General features: G+C 50.3%; 1 protein-coding gene across 1 annotated transcript; it reads left to right on the forward strand.

Moving 5' to 3' along the window:
- Window positions 1–454: 454 nt before the first annotated feature.
- On the forward strand, window positions 455–6,049 carry LOC128154634 (axoneme-associated protein mst101(2)-like). The gene is made up of 10 exons (XM_052815532.1): window positions 455–542; window positions 1,286–1,403; window positions 2,226–2,352; window positions 2,832–3,032; window positions 3,360–3,517; window positions 3,821–3,943; window positions 4,154–4,274; window positions 4,752–4,949; window positions 5,064–5,188; window positions 5,869–6,049. The coding sequence occupies exons 1-10, from the start codon at window positions 455–457 to the stop codon at window positions 6,026–6,028; spliced, it is 1,419 nt and encodes a 472-aa protein (XP_052671492.1). The 3' UTR covers window positions 6,029–6,049.
- The last annotated feature ends 12,498 nt before the right edge of the window (window positions 6,050–18,547 follow it).

Below are 18,547 nucleotides of genomic sequence, written 5' to 3' on the forward strand. Positions count from 1 at the left end.
TTTCTCCCGCTCTTTTTCTTTCCTGTGTGTGAGACTGCCTTCTGCTTGGGGCCAAGTGGTAGAGGGGTGGGTTCTTGTCCAAACAGGACCTTGCAGCTGGTGGGGTTCTGCAGAGCTCTGTCTCGTGCCAACATTGCTGTGCAGTGCCATCGACGACTGAGGGGAGGGAGGTGACTCCTTATAGCTGCAAAGGCATTAATCTGCAAGGCTCTACAAGAAACTTGGAGGACTAGATCAGGATTCAAAATGGTATTGCATAATCAGAGCACTAGAGATTAGTCTGCCCTCCATGTGCACTATGAGTAAAGAGCGGAATCATTTTCCCCAGAAGCAGCAACGGGAGTTCCTGCTGTGGTCCTCCGGGATGGGCTGCCTTGGGAAACAAAGCGGTGTCCTTTTTTCAGCCTGGTGCCTACTTCCTCTTTCCAGGTACAAGCTTGAGACCGTGCCTAAAATGCCAACAGTGAAAGCAGACCTGACAGGACATGTGAAGGCCACCCCAGAGAAGGGCTGGGGAAAAGGTGATGGCAGTGGAAAGAAAGGTAAGGGACCAGCGGGTTGCTGGCAGGGGGCTGGAGGTTTTCCTTCCTCCGCTCCTGGAGGGGATTAGAGCTCAGGCTCCCCCAGCATGCCTGGAAGAGGCAGAGGCACCTCCTGTGACTCTCTGTAGCCATTATGGTGAAGCTCCAGTGACCCATTGTGGAACAAGGTCTCAGGACAGCCCTGCACCACAAATGGCCACTGGGACTGCTGAAGGACACCTTCCCAGCGGCCTCCACTCCCCAGCCTGTGCTGCAAACAGTGCCAGCCTCTAACCCTGCTTCTTTCCATCATATTCTCAGAAGCAATGCCTTTGGTGTGAACCTGCCCCAGCAGCAAATCTGTGTGCATGGGACCAATGCAGAAATCCAAGAGCTGGCTCCTCTTGTGCTAAATGATTCCCTTCCCCAGCATGGCTCTTGGAGACCACCAGCATCTCCCAGGGAGCCCCCCATTACAGCACACGGATGAGAGAAAGCTGTCGAAACAGTTTTCCCCGGGGAATAATGGTGCACTGCAGGCATGAGGAGCTGGGCAAAAAACCCAGTGTCAGAAAAGGCCTAAGACCTCCCAGGAGACATGGCTTTCATCCAAAGGGGTGAAAAGGACCACCTTCATCAGTGTTACCACAGGCCTGAGCAGACCTGCACATCACTCTTCTTGGAACTGGGACATAATAGGCACCCAGTTCCCAGAACAACACCAAGATGCTGTTCTGAAGACGCGTCTCATTTCCTGTTTCTAGAGGACCTTGCCGAGCAGCGCCTCCTTCGTCGAGCAAGGCTTTCTCCAAAGCGGTTACCTGCAGCGACTGTAAAGTCAGAGCAGGGTCAGAAAGCTGAGGGGAGGGAGCCTCGCGCCAGGTGAGACGCTTGCAGAAATGGTGAGGGTGACCCCGTGCTCTCTCGTCTGTGTGGGAGCGGGATGTTTCTCCTGGACACAGGGGCTAGACAAACTCAAAGTGCAGTTATCCCACGTCCCACTAACTAATGGTTCCTTGGTGCACGGCAAGCGTCTTTTAGCTTCTTGGGAGACTCTGCCAGCAGCACCATTTCTGTCTTTGCTCCTGGTGTGCGTATCCGTTGAGTAACTAACTGCAAGTGCTCCTTCCAGGAGCGGAAGGTCTGTTTGGCTTTCCCTTCAGATTGAAATGACCCCGACCTTTCTGTTTGCTGAGAACAGTGTTCTGCACTTAGGTACTGCAGAGGGTTCCTCCGATTAACCGGAAGCCTCTTCTATGTCTTATGGCCTGCAAAAGAGAAGGGCCAAGGAGAGCTCAGTGGCAGGATTGCTTTTCTCATGGGGTCGTGTCCTCCTCCTTTTGACACCGCGTCCCCAGGGCCCAACCTCCTCGTACAGCCCGTGCGCACTCTTTTATTTCGGACCACTGAGCAGACTTCGGTGCACTGACCCGAAGGATGTAGCGGTATCTCCGGGCGCAGGACCCTGTTCCTCTCGTTGCTCCAGCAAGAGAGGGCCTAGACCTGGGCATCCTGAGTTTTAGTGGGGCTGTTGGGCACATCTGAGTCTGACAGCTTGGGGTCTTCTCTGTCTCTGTGGACTTGATCACAAGGAGGCAAGTAGAGCGCATTCTGCTGCAGAAGCAGGCGCACCACTTGGAAGCGCAAGATGCAGAACCAGCTCCTCCTGCGCTCCTGCCAACACACCCTGTTGTGTCTTTGCAGGCAGCTACCGGCCATCCAGGGGAGCTCCTTGAAGGAAAAGGAGGAGAAAGAGAAACAGAAACTAATTCCTCTGGTCGAACCCCGAACAGTAGACTTCATTGCCAGAGCTATTGAGAGGAGAGAAAAGGTACCTGACACGGGCTGCTGCAGCGAGCGTGTCGTACTGGACCGTAGAGAAGCGCCGCTCCACGCATGCCGATTCTCACAAGGTTCTTCACTGTGTGTGCACAGGACCACTGACTAGTTGCTTTGGTGTTTACTTGAAGAGAGGCGGGTGACTCTGCCATTTGAGAATATATTCTTCACTTCCATTAGCCTCATGAAACACACCCAAAGACCTTACTTGTGAATGTTTCTGTCGGCAACGTGACTGGAAGGCTTGTCTGGGACAGCCAGCTGCCAGGTGGTTTTTAGCCTGGTGGTCGCTTATCTTCCTGGTCATTACAGACGGGCTCTTTGGTGGGAGCAAACTTCCCACTGGGAGCAAACCAGTGTGGGCAGAAAGGCAGAAGAGAAGGGGCAGAAGGGAGGGTAGGAATGAAAACAGCCCAGCCCTCTGCAGGGCAGACTAATGCTGCCTGCTGTTGCATTTTCGTCCCCCTCCAGAATAAACACTTGAAGAGGAAGGAGAAGCTTCCAGAACACATCCAGAAATACTTGGATAAAGAGGAAAAGGAGAAAACAGAGCTGGCGGAGGAGGAAAAAAGTAAACTGCAAACCCGGCCAGTGACCAAAAAGAAGGCTAAGAGCGAAAAGGAGACGGTGAAAGCGAAAGCTAAGAGAGAAAAGGAGACACAGAGGAGCCAGGTACTTTGAATTCCTGCAGAAAAAGAGCACTTTCTCTTCTGGGGGGCTGAGATTGCAAGGTACCTCTAGCACCCCAGCCGTCCCAGCAGCATTGCTGCAGCAGAGCTGGGCGGGTGACTGCTGCCTTTCCTGAGCAAGAGGGGCGACAGGGAGTTGTAGTGAAACCCTGGTGACACTCAGGCATCACCCCAAGGGTATGCTGAGGTCCTTCTCCTGGTTTTCCCCATCCCGCTGGGGTCCCTGCCAGAAGTGGCCTGGGGGTGTGCATGCTGGGAAGCAGCACCCTGCGGGTGCGGGGCTGTTGTATGAGAGTCTCTTCCTGTGCAGGAATCCAGTACCGCTGAGCAAGCACCAGTCAGCCCCTCAACTAGCACGGAGACGGGGGACTCCAGCCCCGACCTCCTGGAGACGATGATGGAGGAGTGGGAAGAGGCCAGAGGAGAGCCACCCACAGTCTGCGAGGACGACACTGTCCCCCCTAAGCGGTAAGAGTGCGCCAGCGCCAGCTGAGCCCTGGAGCACTGGGGTGGTGGTGAGCCACTGGTGGTGGGTCAAGGAAGCCAACCCCTGAGCCATGGGGCCTCACAGAGCGCCCGGGGATTTCTCCAGCCATGGGAATGAGCTGGGTTAGAGCCCGATGGCAGGGGCCAAAGCAGGTGCTTGAAACTCCTGCTGCCTTGAAGGGGTCGTGAGGCCGAATGGGGCCACGTAGGCGTGGGGCTGGGCGCAGGAAGAGGCAGGAGAGTCGCAGCTGAAGGGTCAGAGAGACTTTGTCCTTGCTGTTGCAGGAGCCTTTCCCCACGGACACGCCAGGCCCTGCGGCAGGTGGTGACGTGCATCCTGGGGCAGGTCACCCGCAAGCGCAGGGGGCAGAGGGATGACCAGACGGATCTGCAGGACAAGCTCAAGTGGTAAATCTCTCCAGACACGGGCAGTGTCTCCTCTCCCGCGCTGCCCTTCCTCCCGCTCCCCGCAGCACCGGGGGAGACAGGCGCTTTTCCTGGCACTGGCCTCTCGGCGGAGCCACCTTCTGCGGCTGCGGCGGGCACCCAGGTTGGGAGCCCCGGCTGGAGAGCGGTCTCCTTGTGCTCACGCCGCCTCCTCCCACTGTGTGTCTGCAGCGAGCTGGCAGTGCTGCAGTGGCGTCGGTTGGGGCAAGAGGCATGCAGCAGCCCACAGCTGCGGGAAGCTGGACCCCAACCTGCACCCCCTGCTAGGGCAGGGAAGAGGAGGGCAGGACCGGTACGTGGCGTGGGCTCCTGGAGGGACTGTGTCGTGTCCACCTGTAGAAAAGCGCAGTGATACGGATGTCATGTCTTGCAAGACCCCATATCGTGTGCTTAGCTGAAGGCTGAAGCACTTCTCCCGAGGTTTTCTCGAGAGGCAACAGGTTGTTCTGTCCATTTAGAAGACAGCCTTCACTTCTGTCATCTCCAGCAACACCCGAAGAATTGATCTGGTGGTGTTTGCAATGGCGACAGCACTGCCAGGCTTGTCTGGGATAGCAAGCAGCTGGGTTGCTTTCAGCCCCGTGGTCACTTGGCTCAGGGGGTCATTGCAGAAAGGCTCTGCAGTCGGTCCTGTGAGGACTGTGAGCAAACCAGGGCTGACAGAGAGGCTGAGAAGAAGGGGCAGGAGGGAGGGAGAGAGCTAAAATCCCCTCAGCCTTCCGCCGGGGAGACTAACACTGCCTGCTGCTGCATTGCCGTGGTCCTGCAGGCGCAGCCCCGCGTGTGCACGGAGGAGGAAGGACGCAAGCTCTGGGACTCCTTGCGCAAGAAGTGCCAGCAGAAGGCAAGGGCAAAAGTGGCACCCCCGAAGGCTTGGAAAGACAAGCGAGAGCCATGGGAGGCCCAGGTGCTGCAGGCGGTGAAAAACAATGAGGAAAAGAGTATTCCTGTCCTGCGGGGAGCCAAGGTGGGAAGGTCCCTAAGCCCTAGGAGCGTGGGGGCTGACTGTCCTGTGTGGGACTGTACCAGTTCCCTGCTGCCCAGTGACACCTCCTGTGCTCACCCCTCTCTCTCTGTGCAGGGCTCCTGCGTTCGTGGCACTCCAGAGTGGTGGGGAGAGGGCAGAAAAGGGCCATCCGCGGGGGATGAGGAGAGCCCAGAGGACAAGCTGAGTCTCTGCCTTTTGGAGTCCTCACCTCTGAAAAGGTGAGTGTGGGCCAGCTTCAGGCCAGACCTGGGCCAGCTGGGGGCTGGTGACCCAGCTGTGGGTGGGGGAAGCAAATCCCAGAGCCACGGGCCTGGACATGGACAGCATCCTCTCCTTTGTCATACCGTGGGAATGGCATGGGTCAGTCCCTGATGCCAGGTGCCTCTCTGCAGCCCCAAGCACAGCCAGCACTGAGGGGGCTGTGGGGTTGAATGGGACCATGGCGGCGAGGGCGACTGGGAGAGGGGAGAGGTGGGAGGGTCTTGGTCGAGATGGGAGACTTTAGCCCTTGCTGTGGTAGCAGCCTTTCCCCACGACCCCGCGGGCTTTGCGAGGAGCAGCGACCCGCCTCCTCGAGAAGGTAGAGGGACAAGCCCACTGCTGTGGTGGTGAGGAGAACTGCCTCAGGTAAGGATCTCCAAACATGCCCGGTGTTTGCCCCTGCCCGGCAGTGCCCTTCCTTCCTTTGAGTTCCCACAGCCCCCGGGCAAAGAGGGTCTTTTCCCAACAGCCCTCGTGGCGTGGAGAGCAGCAGGCTGGGATTGCATAGCACGGACCATGGGCCTGCTCTCTCCAGACAGAAGCAGATCCCACCACATGTGTCCTGACTAGACTTGCAGTGGTGCTCTGCACCTCCCTGTGCATACAAGACTACAGAGCTCTGTATTCAACTCCTCAGCCCTGCGGAGCAGATCTGGTCCACGTCGGCGAGTGCCAGGAGAGCCTCTCGGGCACAGAGGCTCCCGAGAGAGATGTCCAGCAAGAGCCTCCTCCAGCATGACGAGCGCCAGTGCCGGCCAGCCAGGCTGTTAACACCAATGCTTCCGTCTGTTCAGTAAAGCCCCATCTGCAAACCACTGGGTCTGACGATGTGGGTCTTTCCTTGGTGGCTGTGAAATCTGCACTCGGCAGTGGGTGAGCTTTGGTGGGGCAGGGAAAGGCCACTGCAGGAAGCAGGGCTGGAGCTTCAGTCCTGCTCCAAGGGCAGCCCTCTCCCAAGGCTTTGCTGTACCAGCTTGGCTGTAGCCCTGCTGTTGGTGGCCCTTGCACCTCCTGTTCTCTGGCAGTGTGCCCTGCTGTGGCTGCAACATCTCTGCCGAGGAGGGGATTTTCCACGGGGGGAGAGGAGGGAGGAGGGGGAGGAGGAGGAGCAGTGCCGGGCACCCAGGGGAGCAGAGCTGCAGGGGGGAGCATCCGGGGGCTCGCACAGCCAGGGAGCTGCGGGGTGCCCAGGGCAGCGCTGTCAGGGGTACCCAGAGCTGTGCAGCCACCACCCTGTGCCACGGGGACAACGAAATCCCAGGCAGGAACCGTGCCTGGGGAGAGGGAAGCTACAGGGGGCGGCTTTTCAGCTGGGTGGCTTGACTCTGCCAAAGCTCTGCTTGGGCTCCAGAGCCTTTTGTTTGACACCTCCTGGCTAGAAAGGCAGGGTGGGGCTGAGGTGAGATGGGGACACCTCCGAAAACTTCTCTCCAGACACCTGGGTGGGCATAATGCATGCAACAGGGGGCCCGAGAGCGGGCTGTGCAGGAGGAGGGAAGGAAGCCCGTAACGGCTGGCTGTTGGGCACCCACACCCTGCGCGGGCTCCAAGGGGACTCCATGCAGGCGGTGGCAGTGACGCTTCCAGAGCCCAGGCAGGCTTAACGGCGCTACATGAGGTTGGGTCAGTCTGTTAATCCTCTGCGGGCTACTTTTTTCCTGAAAAGCCCTGAATTTGTGGGGACCTGACTTTGCCGACATAGAAATACACCATTTCCTTTTCACACTGCGGGATTGCTGTGCCTTTCTCGTGGCACCCGGGGACCTCCCTGTGCCTTTCTGTGCGTCCCAGGGCCTCCCAGGGCTGGCAGCAGGCAGCCAATGGCCTCTCCTTGGGCACTGCCGCCCCTGAGGAGCAGCAGGGTCTCCCAATGGGCAGGGGAGGATCAGGCACCTTCGGGCATGCTGATTCCTGCCTGGGGGCTCCCAGCACCGACCTAGAAAGCACCTCTGCACCCACCTCTCCCATTGCCCCCGCCAGGAAAGCTCTTTCCCCTGGTCCCCCCCTACTGATGCGCCAGCAGGGCTGGGGAGAGGGTAGCTGGGCTGCAAGTAGAAAGAAAGGCTGGGTGAGAGGCCAAGCCCCTGCTGTGCCATGCCCCTCGCCACGTCCGATGCCCCAGCGCAGGGCTGAAGGCCTATACCAGCTGCACAGCCTCAGCACCGACCGTGGGGCTCCCCGAGATGAAGGAAGCTGCGGCACGGCCAGGAGCCAGCCCTCCGGTTCGCCAGGAGAGAGCCTGGAGCAGGAGACCAAGTGATGATCTCTGGTGGGCTGAGGTGAGCCTCAGGGCACAGCCCCACTGGTTAGGCCCAGCGGCCCCAGGTCAGGGCCTTTGTGTGTGGATGACACTGGCGAGGCGTAACCCCACAGGCCCAGGGGCCTTGCCACCCCCTCCCACCACCCACAGGGTCCTGTGGCAAGTAAATTAAAGGCATTACTTTAACAAAGCAAGGCTGAGCAGCTCGGCCCGCACTGCCCAGGAGCTGCCCCCAGCAGTGCGTGTACCTCTCCACCAGCTATGGAGCTGCCTTTCGTCTGCATCTGGAGCATCCCACTACCTGCCACATTGACACCACAGGTTCCCTCCTACGGCATGGCTTACTTGAGGACAGTGCCCGCCCAGAGCTCTGTCGCCTTCTGCAAACTGCGGAGAAACAGCATCACACCGCTGCTACAAGGGCTTGGGACAGGCAGGGCTGACTAAATACTTCTGCTCCGGGCGGGGAGTCACGGAGACAAGACAAAGCTTCATGGGGCAGGATTGCGACTGCAGAAGTTACAGCTTCCTCTCTCCTGTGAGAGGGCCGGCTTCTTTGCCTTTTCTTTCTTTTTTCCTCTCTTAAGGGACAGAAAAGTCCTTCCAGTTGCTACGTGTGGAAAAGGGGCATCTGCCCGGGAAGGGCCCTGTGTTGCACCACCCTCACGAAGCAGGCTGTGTGTGTGTAGGCGGGGCTGCAGCATGGGATGTTCACAAGGGGAAACCCTGCTCAAACCGCTCCTCCTATTTCTCCCAAAGAGACCAGCTCGCTCTTTACCAACCGGGTGCACCTGGAAATGTCAGAGCCTTTGCCATGCTCTGCGCCCAGTTGGGCCCAGGCCTAGCCCACCGTACACATGCACCCTCTCTTCATTGTACCGCAGCAGCTGCCCCGGATGCAGCAGTCACAAGGAGGTGAAGTTGGCAGAAAGCTTGCGCAGCCCTGGAGCTATCTTCTGGTGACATTTTCCTCCCAGTGGCTCGGGACTTAGTGAATGTGCTCTCCCTCAGAGACGGGTCGTGTTAACGCCAAGCTGAGGGCACAGGAGGTGGGCGCAAGAGTTACGTGGGAAGTGCCAGTGAGGGTAAGTCAGGCTGTAGCCCTCATTCCTGCTGACGGTACACTGCTCTGCCTGCAGGGCCCACGCTCCTGCTGGACAGCTGACCTCAGGAAAGCCCAGACCTCTGGGATTATGTTTGCCTCTCAAGTTGCAAAGCATCTTCCTTGCAGAAGCAGAAGACATCAGGCTGATGCTTCTGCTCCCCACCACTCCCAGAGGGCCCCTTTCCCCTGCTGGTGCCTGCCTGCTGCTGTGCTGATGCACCCAGCAACACCTGCAGCAGCTACAGGGAATGGTCACCATCTTGCTTTTGTTGAAGCGTGGCTTTCTGGTGACCAGTGTTTCTGTCTAACAGCTTAGGGTTTAGTTAGCTCCGTGCCCCAGCAAATAAGAACAAACCACCCAGAGAAGTCAGGAGTTTGGGCCTGCCCCTTGAACTAGACTGCCCTGGACATGACCAGGAGCTGTGCTGAGTTCCAGGAAAGCGGGAAGACCCAGGAAGGCCATGGCCAAAGAGGTTCGAGCCCTGGCAGGACGTCCATTGTGAAGGGAACACTGGTCGCACGGTCGGGATGGTCTCTGTGCAGCCCAGGGTACTTTTGGGACGTCACCTCTGAGCTACTGTGGCTGCCCTGTCCTCACTGCAGCTCCCCTCAGCAGAGCCCAGCTCCCCCTAGGCTGCTGCTCAGCAGGCGCGTAAGGCACGGAGGCTTGGCTGTGCGGTTGGCCTCTTTTGGGATCTTTCTTTTGGGGCTGGCAGCAACTTCGCCTGCTGAATCCCAAAGGTGCTTTATCTGTCCCATACTCCTGCCGGGCTCACTTGGCTGATGGGGATGCCATGGGTCTGTGGCCAGTGGGCTGGGTGCCCCGTGGGGGTTGCAGGGGTCTTTGGGAGTGCCAAGACACCTCACTGCCTCTTCCTCAGTGTCCCCCTGCAGCCGACGTGAGCTGTGCTTCAAAATGTCCTGCAGGCTGGGACCGTGCAAGGGAGCAGTGGTGGGGTTGGTGGGGTTTTGCGGACAGTCACGTCCCAAGCAGAAGAGGCGTGCGCTGAAAGTGGGTAAGGGGAAAGGCCCCTGAAAAGCTGAGGCTGGGTGACCGAGAATGGTAAGGATGCAATTTTCCCCAGGGGAGCGTACCAGCTCCCGAGGTTTTCGGCAGGTCCCAGTTCATAAAGGAAGAGTTTCTCTGGGACGCAACTGAGTGCATGCTGCCCAGATGCCTGCGTGCAGCTGATGAGGCAGGGGTGGTACAAAGAAGGACCTCTCCCTCTGCAAAAGGAAGCCATTTATTACAGAAAAGCAGAAAGCTGATACAATTGTACAAGAGTCACAGTGAAATATCTTCTTTTTTCTTTTTCTTTTTCTGGGGAGATACGACGTTATCATGTCACTATTTCTTAAGCTTTTTAAAAGCTAGTATTAGAGTAAGCAGTAATAGGAACTACGTTACTAGACAAACATTGGCAAAGCTCTGGCAACAGTTGGCATCTGCGACAGAAAGAAAAGATGTAATTATGTGGTAGATTCTCAACAGTTTTTTGCACAACCAGAGCCTGAAGAGCCATACTGCTTATGTCAAATCTGACATGACGGTAAGAATCGGGCTGTCAACATGCACACTATATTGCAGCAGCTTGTTGGCTTCAGTACTTCAATAGTCCCAGTTAGAATGAGGAAGTCTTGGCGACCCACTGCAGTTTCTAAACAGCTTGAGTGGTTACAAATGTGAGCAGCTACCAAAAGAGAGGAGCGCAAGGGAGAAGCCTCAAGCGAGGGACCTCAGCAGGCTGGAGAAATGGGCCGCCAGGACCATCATGAAGTTCAACAAGGAAAATTGCAAAGTCCTGCCCCTGGGGAGGAACAACCCCAGGCACCAGTATATGCTGGGGGCCGACCGACTGGGAAGCAGCTCTGCAGAGAAGGCTGCTGAGGATGCTGGCGGACACCAAGTTGAACTGGAGCTAGCAACGTGCCCTTGCCGCAAAAAGGACTACCGATGTCCTGGGCCGCATTAGGAGGAGTGTTGCCAGCAGGTCGAGGGAGGTGATCCCGCCCCTCTGCTCGGTACTGGTGAGGCCACACCTGGAGCACTGTGCCTAGTTCTGGGCTCCCCAGTACAAGGGAGACATGGACATGCTGGAGAGAGTACAACAGACAGCCATGAAGATGATTAAGGGACTGGAGCATCTCTCCCACGAGGAAAGGCTGAGAGAGCCGGGACTGCTCAGCTTGGAGAAGGGGAGGCTCGGGGGGGACCTCATCAATGTGTATCAATACCCAAAGGGAGGGTGCAAAGAGGATGGAGACAGGCTCTTTCCGGTGGTCCCCAGTGCAGGACCAGAGGGAACGGGCACCAACTGAAACACAGGAGGTTCCCTCTGAACATCAGAAAACACTCTTTTACTGCATGGGTGACTGAGCCCTGGCAGAGCTTGCCCCGGGAGGCTGTGGAGCCTCCACCTTTGGAGATACTCAAAAGCCGTCTGGACGTGGTCCTGGGCAACCAGCTCTGGGAGTCCCTGCTTGAGCAGGGGGTTGGACCAGATGACCTCCAGAGGTCCCTTCCGACCTCAGCCATTCTGTGATTCTGTGATCTGTGACTGCAGACATCATCAAATAGCGTTTGTCCTCTCTGCCGCCTACCTTAGAAATCTCTAAAGGCACAAATAAGGAGCAGCTTAGGTGCTGTTCAAATCAGCCAACTTTTATTTGGATCCCAATGAGTTCTGTACGTTTAAAGAAGACTTTCTGAACCATCCTTCAAGCTCTCTGTCTCTTAGACTGTAGATGAGGGGACTGATTCAACATGTTAAGACAGTTTAGAAAAAAGAGCGTATTTTGTACAGGTTTCCCACTGTGATAGCATCTGGTAAGCAACATACCATGTTAAAGTTCCATTGACAGTTGTAACACCAAACAACGATCAGACGAGAGGAGCAGGTGTAAACACCTTTTTGCCAAAAGAGATTTTCAGACCGGAGGAAAGGATGTGAATTGTAAGATGCCAGAAATCGTAGTGTTGCCGAAATCCGGAATAAAATTCCTTAACAGCAATGAGAAGTTAAGAAGCAGGCACTCCTTTATTGCAGCGCTGGGCACACGGGGGATCGCTCCACCTATCGTGTGCACCTGTCTTGTCTAACGATACAGTTAAATACACACCTGTTATACATATTCATTAAGTTTCTGGGAAATGTTATACATAATCATCAACTTTCCAGTAAATCATTAGCATATGTATATGTCTCTTCACGCAGGCGCAGCAAAGGTCTCTGGTGGTCTTCAGAAGCCCTCTGGTGGTCTTTCATAGTCTTCCTCACTTGTTCGCTTCTTGACCTCTTTTAGCTGATTCTGCGCAGTATGATTCTCATCACTATCTATATTAGTTTGCATAAAAATGTATACTATGTTCTCTTTTGAAATCCAACCTTTTCAATGATTGGTCTTTCAGTTTGTTATCAAAATGGGAAAGGTAGGGAGTTTCCAAGAAGCAAATCTTCTTGGCTTCTTGAAAGAAAATACAAGCCAACAATAATCAGCTAAAAGTACAGTACTGCACATTCTTTAAGTTCTTTATCTACTATGGTTACACCCCACAACTCTATATTCCTAATATTTCAGTTGTAATCAGATTTGATTTCTTTTAAAATGTAACATTTCCCCCCTTTGAAAGTTTTGAAAATCACTTCAATACTTTCACTATAATTCTACTGATCAGTTACTATATATTGGAGGAGGTTCTGGGTTTCTTTGTTCATTTTGTTGTTTTGCAACAGCTTGGACGATCATGTGATTAAAAGAAGTTTCACGAGTCAAACGTGTTAGCCGATTCATCATTCTCCAAGTTAGGATATATAATATTGCTGACAGAGTCAAACTGATCAAAACCAATATCAAAAGAACCACGATGGGGTGACACAACTTGTTCAGGATGTCTGTAGCAGTAGGTGACCATCCGAAAAGTGTGTCCTACCATTTATGTTCTGTATCTTTTTGTATTCTTTCAAAAATTCGGTGTATTTCTTTCACATTGTTATGAACAGTTATTAAGGGGTTTTTTGTCCATTTTTCCTAATTTTTTTCTAAAATCTCAACTAGATCCTTGTGTTGTAGTAACTGTTTTACCAAAGCGAGATTCATTCCGATGGGTATAGGTAGTAATTCATGAATCAACATGTAGTTAGATTGTAAAAGTTGGTGAGACGTGACCGGGGCCGAATAGGAAAAGTCACATCTTACAATCTTAGTAAAATTGTATGTCACTGACCATTCTTTCAAATTTTTCCTTGCATTTAATAATCTTCCCAATTTCTCATCCTCTTCTGAATATTTAGGTTTTTTCCTTTGGTATTACAATAGTTTTTGTAAGAATTAATGCCATTTGTAAGGTATTCCTTTTGGCTGTTTCCTTAGCTGATTTATCTGTTAATCTGTTCCCTACAATCTCTTTTATATTCCCTGATTGATGTGTTTTACAGTGCATGATTGTTACTGCAGTTGGTTTCCGAACTGCTTGTAGTAAATGTAAAATCTCCTCTTTATATTTAATGTTGGACCCCTGAGAGGATAATAGTCCTCTTTCCTTCCATAAAATCCCATGGACATGGACCACGCCAAATGCATATTTCGAATCAGTCCAAATATTCACTTTCTTTTCTTCACTCAATTCTAGAGCCCTTGTCAAAGCCACTAGTTCAGCCTTCTGAGCTGAAGCTGTGTTTGGCAAAGCATTGGCTTCTATAACTGATTTTTCAGTTGTTACCGTATATCCTGCATAGCGGATTCCATTTTCAACAAAGCTGCTACCATCTGTGTACAATTCCCAGTCTGGATTGTCCATAGGTACATCCTTCAGATCCTCTTGACTGGAATATACATACTCAATGGTAGTCAGGCAATCATGTTCCAGTTGTCCTTCTTCCTGTATAGAACTTAAAAAGACTGCAGGATTAGTCAAATTAGTGGTTTTCAAAAGTACATCATCTTGCTCCATCAAAATTACCTGATATTTCATCATTCTGTTTGGGGAGAGTCAATGGTCCCCCTTTTGTTCTAACACTGATATCACCATATGTGGTACATATACCACCATCATCCTTCCCAAAGTCAATTTTCGGGCCTCCTGTATTATCATCACAGTGGCTGCTACTGCTCTCAAACAAGCAGGTCAGCCTTTACTTACAAAGTCTAATTGTTTGGAAAAGTATCCAACCGGTCACTTCCAACTTCCCATCTTCTGAGTCAGCACTCCCAGTGCAAGGTGTTGTTTCTCATGTACAAATAACTGGAAGTCTTTAGTCAGATCCGGAAGTCCCAGGGCTGGTGCTGTCATCAGGGCCTGTTTTAGATTCTTGAAAGCTCTCTGCTGATCTGGACCCCATTCAAATGGTGGACCTTTAAGAGCTTCATATAAAGGTTTAGTCAACAGACTATAGTTCATTATCCATAGCCGACACCACCCAGTCATTCCCAAGAAGGTTCTCAATTCGTGGGTATTTCTCGGCTCCGGGATACTGCAAATTGTTTCTTTGCGGTCTGTTCCCAACTGTCTTTGCCCTTGTGAGATTTCAAAACCCAGATATATCACAGTCTGTTTTGGTATATGGGCCTTAGTTCTAGAGACTTTGTATCCGCTTAACCCCAAAAAGTTTAAAAGATCAATTGTTACCTTTATACACGCTGGTCTCTCCTCTGTTGTTATCAATATGTCGTCTACATACTGTAGGAGTAAATGTCCAGGTTTGGGACCATCTCGTTTCCACATCTCAAGTTCTTTTGCTAATTGGCTCCCAAATATTGTTGGACTGTTCTTGAATCCTTGTGGCAATCTTGTCCATGTCAATTGTGTTTTTCGTCCTGTTTTTGGATTTTCCCACTCGAAAGCAAATAATTTTTCGACTTCCTTCTTCCAGGGGTATACAAAAGAAAGCATCTTTTAAATCAAGCACTGTAAACCACTGGTGATTCTCCCCTAGAGTTGTTAAAAGTGTATATGGATTGGCCACTACAGGATGTATGTCTTTCACTATCTGATTTATTGCCCTCAGATCCTGTACTAATCTATATTCTCCTGATGGCTTTTTCACTGGTAAAATTGGAGTATTATATTCAGATTCACACTCCTCTAAGATTCCATATTCCAAAAATTTATCAATTAATTTCTTGATTCTCAATCTAGCCTCAGGTTTAACTGGATACTGTTTTAATTTCACTGGTTTCACATTTTCCTTCAGTTCTACTTTTACAGGTTGTGTCATTTTAGATTTTCCAGGTATCTCTGTGTTTCAAACTGTAGGGATCACAGCATCATCAACTTCTTGTGGCATCTCCTGAATCTTAACCTTCTCCTGTATCATCAATATTTCTCCTGTCTTTGATTCTGGTATCTTTAAAAGAATTTCTTCTCCCTCAAAAGCTATCTGTGTATTCAATTTGGATAACAAATCTCGACCCAACAGGGGTATCGGACATTCTGGTACATACAAAAATTCATGTGTAATTGTTTTATTTCCAAATTTTAAATCAAGGGGTTGAAAGAATGGTCTATTTTCCTGTTTCCCAGTCGCTCCAATTATGTTCGCTGTTTTATTTTCCAATTTCCCTTTGTAAGTATTCAAAACAGAATATACTGCTCCCGTATCAACTAAAAAATTCAACTTTATCATTTCCCAGCTTAATTGTAACCAGAGGTTCAGCTGGGTTCCCCTCCGGTCTCTTTCATTCATTTAAAGTCATCATTTTTGTAGCCTCTTGTTGACTTATTTGCCTTTTGGGGCAATCCCTTTTCCAATCTCCATCTTCCTTATAATATGCACACTGATTCATTCCGAGGGGTGTATTAGGTTCCCAGTTACCAAAGTTTCTAAAACTTCCTCTTCCCCGAGCTCGTCTTCTTCCTCTTGCTGCATTCCCTGTTAAGACAGCTATTAATCTACTGTCTCTGATCTTTTTTTTTTCTTTTTTTTTTTTTGTTTTTTCTTTCTTCTCTTAATTATTATAGACTTTCCATGCTGTTTCTAACATTTTATTTAAATTTCTTGAATCCTCTCCTTCCAATTTTTGGACTTTTTGCCTTATATCAGGTGTTGACTGCTTCATAAAAAAAATCGAAGCCAATTGTTGTTCTGCTTCTGTCTCCAATTTCAAATCAGTATATTTTTAGTGGTTTCCTTCAATTTTTCCAAAAACACAGAGAGAGATTTATTTTTATCTTGATTTATTTCATATAATTTAGACCAATTCAAAGCTTTCAGCATTGCATGTTTTATTTCATACAATACCTATTTTTGATATCGAGTTAACCTTCTCCTGTGTACAGGGTCATTTGGATCCCACTGGGGATCTCTCGAAGGAAAACTCTGTTCCAAAGTTCCAGAAAGCATTCCATTCATAAGTGTTGCCTCTGCTTGTGTTTTTCCAGTTTTATTACCATCTGTTTTTCAGTACTATCCAATAAATTATTCTCCCTGACTCAATACTCCTTTCCCGTGAATGTGAGGGAGAGAGATCCTGCTCCTCCCTTGGTGGGGTTATTTCTAATTCTAGTTCCATTTTATCTTCTTTTGCTACCATACATTTAATGTATCTTTTTCTAATATCACAAGCTGAACAACAACTCTTAGTTTTCTTATTTTCTGAAGTTAATGTTATCACTAAATTGTCTCGACTAATTAACTTGTATTTTTTTTTTTTTTTTGCCAATCCGTTTTCTGCCTCAAATAAAAAAACAGATCCACATATGGCACTTTACTCCATTTACCCTCTCTCCTACAAAATAACATTAACTGTAATATAGTATTATAACTTAAAGTTCCATTCGTTGGCCATTTTTCCTGATCTTCCAAAACATACAAAGGCCACCAATGATTACAATATTCAATCATTTGACTCTTACATAAATCATCATGTAATTCACTCCAATGTGCCAATAAACATCCCAATGGTGATGTTTTTGGTATCTTTTCATCAGTGGTTATATTTCCCATACTCTTTCTTACTCTTAAATAATTTGGCTAATGCCATTATGCTTATATATCAATTACCAAATACATCAAATATCAATTATCAAAGTTCCAAATATTAATAACCAAATACCAAATACCAAATACCAAATACCAAATACCAAATATCAAATATCAAATACCAAATATCAAATACCAAATAAATGCAAATGACAATTGTCTCAGATACACAGATGTCCAACCCAGCAATAGCTTTCGCTTATGACTTACGGGTAGACTTATCCCAGATACACAGATGTCCAACCCAGCAATAGCTTTCGCTTATGACTTACGGGCAGACGCCTAGGCTTCTCCACAGACGGGTACCCTCTGAGCCCCAACCCTGCGAAGCTTTCGCCGCGCCTTACGGGCAGGCTATCCGAACAGATTCCAGAGAAGAAGTGCCTTACCCTTTCTCCAGGGAACGTTGCGAGGAGCTTTGCGAGTCGAGAGCGATGGTTCCCCCCCGAGAATCCCTCGGTGCCGGCTGGAGTTCGATCACCACTCGATCTCGTCCAGTCTCACTCGCAAGGTCCCATCTGGGTCGCCAAAACTGTTGCCGAAATCCGGAATAAAACTCCTTAACAGCAATGAGAAGTTAAGAAGCAGGCACTCCTTTATTGCAGCGCTGGGCACACGGGGGATCGCTCCACCTATCGTGTGCACCTGTCTTGTCTAACGATACAGTTAAATACACACCTGTTATACATATTCATTAAGTTTCTGGGAAATGTTATACATAATCATCAACTTTCCAGTAAATCATTAGCATATGTATATGTCTCTTCACGCAGGCGCAGCAAAGGTCTCTGGTGGTCTTCAGAAGCCCTCTGGTGGTCTTTCATAGTCTTCCTCACTTGTTCGCTTCTTGACCTCTTTTAGCTGATTCTGCGCAGTATGATTCTCATCACTATCTATATTAGTTTGCATAAAAATGTATACTATGTTCTCTTTTGAAATCCAACCTTTTCAATGATTGGTCTTTCAGTTTGTTATCAAAATGGGAAAGGTAGGGAGTTTCCAAGAAGCAAATCTTCTTGGCTTCTTGAAAGAAAATACAAGCCAACAATAATCAGCTAAAAGTACAGTACTGCACATTCTTTAAGTTCTTTATCTACTATGGTTACACCCCACAACTCTATATTCCTAATATTTCAGTTGTAATCAGATTTGATTTCTTTTAAAATGTAACAGTAGCAATGTGAAGAGAGCATCTCGTCACATCTGTGGTGAACTCCGCACTGTGGCCAGCGTAGTATCATCGCAGGAATGATTAAAGATTAGCGTGAGATTACAAAAGAATTGGTAAATTTCATTAGCAACATACAAAGTCAGTTGGGATAGAAACACTCGGTTAGGATACTGACCTTACATTTTCTTATCCTGCTCCGAGCTTAAAGCAGAAAGCGGTATTCCTGCTGTGCTGCAGGGGAGAAGTTTCCGTATTGCTAAAAACCAAGCATAAGACACCCCTGCCCCTGGGGATAACATTCCCCACAGACCAAACCACTCAAATGGTAGAACTTCTGTGCAGCCCCCGCAGAAACGGGCTTCCCGCCATTCTGAAAGCTGGGAGGGAGCGCAGGCCATCAGGCAGGAGGAGTGGCCGTGGAGGGTTGGAGGTGGTGGTCAGCCAGCACCAGCGCAATGATGAGGGGTTCTTGGTCACGGTCAAAAAAACAGAACAAGGAAAAACCAGCAAGACAGCAATCTCCATTTCTGCAAGGTTCCCAAATCCTAAAAGGGCAAACTCAGCAGGAGATGCTTCATTTTCTTTTCCCTCTTTTCTGCATGAGCTCTTCCTGTTTGGTAGGAGGAAGAGAAGAGATGAAGCGACAAAAAAACGCAACCTGCGTTAAGCTTGAACAAATCTCAGACATCGAACATAACATTTCCAAAGGAGAGAGGCAGGGCTCTGGAGAGCACTGAAGGGAATGAAAGGTCCCGGGGGCATGCTGGGACGTGTGAACATGGGGCTCTGGGCCAGCTGGAG

Source organism: Harpia harpyja, chromosome 2, assembly GCF_026419915.1.
Source record: "Harpia harpyja isolate bHarHar1 chromosome 2, bHarHar1 primary haplotype, whole genome shotgun sequence".
In the NCBI taxonomy this organism is placed as follows: domain Eukaryota; kingdom Metazoa; phylum Chordata; class Aves; order Accipitriformes; family Accipitridae; genus Harpia; species Harpia harpyja.

Coding starts and splice junctions, on each gene's coding strand:
- LOC128154634 (XM_052815532.1), top strand. CDS start 455: ATGCCAACAGTGAAAGCAGACCTGACAGGACATGTGAAGGCCACCCCA. Junction 3,033..3,359: donor AGGAGACACAGAGGAGCCAG/GTACTTTGAATT, acceptor CTTCCTGTGCAG/GAATCCAGTACCGCTGAGCA. Junction 4,950..5,063: donor CTGTCCTGCGGGGAGCCAAG/GTGGGAAGGTCC, acceptor CTCTCTGTGCAG/GGCTCCTGCGTTCGTGGCAC.